A 6,000-nucleotide genomic window follows, 5' to 3' on the forward strand; every position below is an offset into this window, starting at 1 on the left:
GATGCTGTCGTAATCAAACCCAAATCTCTGGGATCAGATACCTGGTGTGGAGTTTAGCTGACAGTAGGAGCCAGATCCCAGTGGACTCCAACAAAGCCCAGTCCACCAGGCGGATTGTGTAGATATTGTAGATGGTAAAGAAATTGCTTTTCCGCTTTGAGGCCGCCACAATGACCCACAATGCCTCTCTGTCGCTAACGGAGGAGACCGGAGAGACTCAGGTCTTTATCAGCAATCATTCACCCCACTTCCTTGTTTTCTCTGTCACTGTGCCCTTATATACAGGGGCTTTTCATTAAGGGGGTTCCCTTGGTAGTAGAATACATGGTTTCCTAGGTATAATACAATGCCATGGTAGGTGAAATTCTCCAACATGGTTCTTTGCCATACAGAAGATCAGTACCATACTACTCAGATAACCTGGGAGTCCTCAGGCTTAGTTACTACCAGAGAGAGACCCAGGTGATAAGTCCATCCTTACTATCTAGCCCATAGCCGTTATTCGTCACCTGAAGTATTTGAAGAATATCGTTGAACATAAAAGAGACAGTGGAAGAGGTTTGTGAAAAGCATAGGAAAACTGAGGCACACCGCACCAATTAAGACTCACTCCAAGTCACTTCAGGATTCTCAGCTCTACGGCTTGACCCATTTTGATCATTCATTAGCCGTTATGATTGGACTCACAGATACAGGATCGGAAGAGTCTTTTCCTTGGACAGTCAATCAATACAAACTAACCCCTGACTAATCATAGGGTGAAAGCAATTTGATGAGAAGTGCACTACCCTGCTCTGTCACATCTGATGGGATACAAGTTTGACTCCATTTCATTGAATTATCAAAGTGCGATCTAAAGCCATTTGTGAAATTGCATGACTAGGCAAAAATGTCTGACCCTGTCACAAAGCTATTGTACTTTACTGCACTTTTGGAGAGAATGAACTATAGTAATCAGTGCCATCATTTTGTTGCAGTCTTGAAGTGGATGTTTTGTAGTACAGTCAGTGACTTAATGTGGGAAGATTCCTCTCCATTCTCTGTTCTACCTATTCATCATTTGCTCCTTCTTCAATTCAGACCAACTGTATCTCCTCTCACAATTGTATTGATGTTCTGTTTGTGTGCCATTCCCTCATGTACCGTATCTCTGCTCTGTCATTTCCCAAATCACCATGCATTCTCCCATGAAATGTCTGTGACATCCGTGTGGCTGTCTTTGATGTCAGGATAGGATAGCAGAGCATATCCTGTTATGTGTGAAACACGTTTGGTTCCAGGGGATACAAATTCCCAGAAAAAACTGAAGCAATTATTTTACCTATTTTTTGAAGACAAAAAGCAGCTTAGAACAGACAGTTGTGTGCTACAAGAGATTGTGTATTCATCCCTTAAAGAATCTCTCTCTCCTCTGTGTGGTTCTCTCCAGCGGGAAAATCATGACAGAAGATAAAAGTATAGCGCCAGAGATGGAGACAGAGGTGAAGAAAGCCCCGACCGAGGTGAAGACCGTCCCCAATGAAGCTGCTCAGACAAACGGCAACGAGAGCAAAGCATGATCCCGACCGCGAGAAGGGAGGAGGGATCAGGGGAGGGTTCACGACAGTCCAGAGGAAAACGTCAAACACCACTCCATCAAAAGACAAAAAGCTTAAAAAAAAGGGTATCTTTCTTCAGTGTCTTCTATTAGTTTTCCAAACAAAAGATGAGTTTGTTAGACACGTAGATTGGGAATAAGACCTCATGCACATGCCTTAGTGTTTCTTTCTTTCTTTATCTCTTATTCCTTTTGTAATTTTCTCTCTTTATTCACGGGAAGAAGGAAAATCCTTACCTCTAGTTCACTCTCCTTGTCCTCCTTTTGTATATAACATCAAAGTTACCAGTCTTTTAAATAGGACAGAAGCTAAATATCAGTTGGCATAGATAACCATGGGGGATTGTAGCTTTATTTCAGAACCATGCCTTTACGATGTGCACACATATAAATCCAACACCTTATCCACACACTATTTCCAGTTATGTTTTCACTTTGTTATGCAGTATTGCCATCAATATTTTCACTGCTAATGGATAATGAGTACGTTTTTAATGTTTGTCATGTTTAAATCATGTGCAAAAGTAACTGCCTTTTATTGTATCTTTATTTTTCATGTATCATTTTTGAGAGCTAGAGATTAGCATTAGCATGTCTACTTTGCGGGAAAATATTTTTCCATATGTTCTTGTCTTTTTTTGTTTTCATTTCGTTCCTGAATGTTTACACTGTGTTAACTCTATCCTAAGATTGTGTAGACACAACAAAACAAAAGAAGACACCGCAGAAAGACAATGTTTCATTCCACAGAAATTACACAATATATTGACTCTTAAGATTCAATTTTTTGGTTAATTTGCTTTGGTTTTAATTTGGCAAGAACACACATTTTCTCTCTCTCACACACATACCTCTATATCTTTGTCATTAAGTCTTCAATTAGAAGCTCTTTGGACCTGTTCCACACTCCAAGGGTTTCAGGGATCACCTTTAATCCCGAAAATGTTACAGGTCCCAAGGGCTCACAGAGAGTGACGGGCATACAGAGTAGCACGGCCCACCATCTTGGCTTACGGGAGAATGATGTAATCAAAGGCCGGATATGAGGGGTAGCAGTTGAATGTACGAACAGAAGCCCTTAAAATAGCCTAGAAACAGTCCTGTTTATTCCCTTGTTTGATGGCTTTGTCCCATAAATTCAGATTACTGTGCCTGTTGCGAACAGCACTTCCGATTTAGTGATTGGGCCACAACTCAAAATGTAAGGGAAGAAAAAAAGTTGGTGTTGTGTTTTTAAGCATATTTTTAAGCATATAAACACATTTAGTGGCCAGATTGATTCATTTCTTATTTAAGCCATAGTACTCCAGTGTGGATTTGGGAAAATCAAAACAAATATTCAATCTGAACTTTTTGTACAGTGTTTCTCATACTTTAGACTGCAAGCTTGTGCACTGTGAATGCGTGAATATCCTAGTGTGAATACAATGTGTTCTTTGTCATAGAATAAAAAACATATGCATAGTTTGGTTATGAAAGGTATAGCTAATAGTACAGATGACAAAAAAGTTGGCAGCAACGAGCAAATAGACAATGACAAGATCAAAAAGACAATAAGGAGATGGTGCCTTCTGAAACATGTTAAAATGGTGGCATGCGCTCCATCCTGCTCAGTGTTTGCCTATTCCACCTCTAGGAGGCGACGGCGTAAGGTTTCACATCCTAATAGTTCTGTCCATCACCATGCCTTTTCTGAACGGTCCAAGGAAAACACAGGAAGAGTACTGACAATGTAACTGATTTGTAAAGTGTGAAAACAATACTAAACGGCTATGTCATTGAGTTATTGAATATGGAGGTGGTAGGTTGTGTCCACATTGTTTTCACATGGCTCCTCATTCACTATTTATCCATGTGACTAATGCAAAAAACAATTTCATCCCCAAGCAAACAAGGAAAAACACCATTCATTCCAATGATTAACTCATGATAACTACACCAAGAGTTAAGTTTCAAAACAAACACATAACCTTGGGCATTATTAAATACGATCTCATTTGGCTCAAATTACTTGTAGTGCTCACGGTTTGTCCTCAAAACCGAGCATCCAGCAATGAAGGTCAAATGTGTTTTTTCTTGACCTGAAACAAGCATGCAATGTACTTTTATCTTGGATTTAGATGGATTTCATTGGTGTGGCAGAACTGAAAAGTTCCTGAAATAGGAATTGACCAAGGCTTTATCTGTTGTACATTGATCTTTTGAAGTGTATAAACTGTTGTCTGTTCCAAACTTTTAGTTTTCTTCAAAATAGACATCAAGTGCTTTTACTCCACAAGGTTATGTAATCTAAAGGGGTAGGTGTGTCAAAATGACACTGTTTCTGATTAAATGTGTATAAACCATACCTAACGATTATGTCATTTTAAAAAACATTATGGGTTTCTCTTGTCCCCAAAAAAGCTGGAGACTGCTGTGGCTTTTGACCTGTATTTTCAAATGCAATTCTAATGTGGGACCAATTTCTATATACGTTTACATGGAAATGTTCACCAGTGCACCGTGCCATGGAACTTATTTCAGGAAACAAGTCAGGGAACAAAAAATGCTATACATTTATTTTGTTGAAAATTCAGTAAGAAGGAAAAAACACTCTTTCTCTGACTTCCTCACTTCCTGAAAGTGACCACTTACCTGACACCGTTGGCTTGGTGAAAGTGAGGTGTCATCATATTGCTTTCACCTCACCAAACATGCCAGACTATTTCAAGGAATAGAGGAAGTATAAAAGTGTTTGAATGGATACTAGGGCCATATTCAGTAAGAAAACACTGTGGAACATTGCAGATAGAAATGCCATTGCTAGAGCTGACGTGATTTCTTATGTGTAGGCCCTACGAGATAGGTATTTTTGTTCTACATCATACATTTCTATCTAAACGCTGGTAAGTGTTGTGTCCTGCTGAACGCTGTCCAGCTATTCCAACAAGCTTTGAAGTCTCTTACTCCGATAGCCAAACAAAAGTCTGTAATGTTTAATTTTCAGTCAGATAGGGGCCTTGTCCCTCCAAACCAAGACCTTTCCCAGTAACTTCCATTTTCATTCCTACCCACCATTCCTTGCTTTTGGGGGCCTTCTCTCTTATATACAGATTTTTACTAAGTGAAGCATTGGTACCACCTCTCTTTCCACTGTCACTGGTGTAAATACTGAGTACTAACCGACAAAAAAACATTTTGACTTTACATTCTGTCAGAAATTGTGTTCAATAAAGTTAAAGAAAAAAATGATTGCGTAATTGACGTTTACTTAGCCACAACAATGACAAGAAGAAGCCCCTCGAAGAAAGTATTCTGAAGATGTTTTGTTGGAATTTTGTTGCTCATGACTTCAGTAATAGTGTCAATAAAAAATCTATATTTTATGGTAGTTTGTAGTGTACCGCTTGTTTGAAATTTGGATACGATGAACGAAGACACTTTGTTTACCAAAAAAAATGTAATTAAATGTTCAGTGACTGCTCAAATTTGCTGGGATCCGTTGTTGTTCAGAGGGTTTACTCAGTCACTTTGTAGCTCAAAGACTGTAAGTAAACAACAATGGGCTTTAAGTACACTGCTACGCTCAAACCTGAGTAAATTATTGTCATTCATGATTAATTGTTAGAATATGCTGTAACCAATGACTGTATGGCTGTAGCACAGACAACCATAAATTGCCCATACAATACAACCACAGAGGCCTTTTGCTTCTGAGGATTACAACTCTAGATGGTGGTATAGTTACACTACGTTTAATGACCAAAGACAGGTTGGTGTGTAATTGTTTATATTTCCATTTGCAGTGGTGTCATTAGTCCTGGTCTTCTTGAGCTTCAGCCACAGATGTTTTTGGTCCAGCCCCAAACCTTTTGATGGTACCAACAAACAAAAAAACATTTCGGTCTGATATGAGTTTTCATAACCACTTGCGCAATGCAGTATAAAAATGTTTTTTATTTTTTTATTCACTGACAAAAATAAATTAGCCATGGATGGAGATTTGGATGGATGGTATTTGGACTGGTGGCTTTACTTAATCCTCCGTTCTTGCTAATGATTATAGCGGCGATTCTGATCCAACCATAAATTCATACATTGCCCTGAGAGGATGGAAGTTCAACATGTAGCTAGGTGTTTTTTAAATGTTTTATTTAACCTTTATTTAACTATGCAAATCAGTTAAGAACAAATACTTATTTACAATGATAGCCTAGGAACAGTGGGTTAACTGCCTTGTTCAAGGGCAGAACGTTAGAGTCTTACCTTGTTAGCTTGGGGATTCGATCTTGCAACCTTTACGGTTGCTGGCCCAATGCTCTAACCACTAGGCTACCTGCTGCCCCAGATGTAACTTAGTGAGCTAATGTTAACTAGCTGGCTCATCGTTGCCCATGAAAGTAAATTAGGCTAGCGAGCAAGCA

The 6,000-nt window shown here is 39.1% G+C and overlaps 1 protein-coding gene across 7 annotated transcripts in view; it reads left to right on the forward strand.

The window, feature by feature from the left end:
- The window catches only part of LOC139418157 (neural cell adhesion molecule 1-like), a 324,778-nt gene extending 319,816 nt beyond the window's left edge, over positions 1-4,962 (forward strand). For all 7 annotated transcript variants that reach the window (XM_071167388.1, XM_071167394.1, XM_071167390.1 and 4 more), the window contains one exon: positions 1,430-4,962. In XM_071167388.1, coding sequence (XP_071023489.1) covers positions 1,430-1,559 — 130 coding nt within the window. In that variant the 3' untranslated portion in view covers positions 1,560-4,962. The remainder of the gene's footprint in view (positions 1-1,429) is intronic.
- Positions 4,963-6,000: the final 1,038 nt, after the last annotated feature.

This window comes from Oncorhynchus clarkii, chromosome 10 (genome assembly GCF_045791955.1).
Source record: "Oncorhynchus clarkii lewisi isolate Uvic-CL-2024 chromosome 10, UVic_Ocla_1.0, whole genome shotgun sequence".
NCBI lineage: Eukaryota > Metazoa > Chordata > Actinopteri > Salmoniformes > Salmonidae > Oncorhynchus > Oncorhynchus clarkii.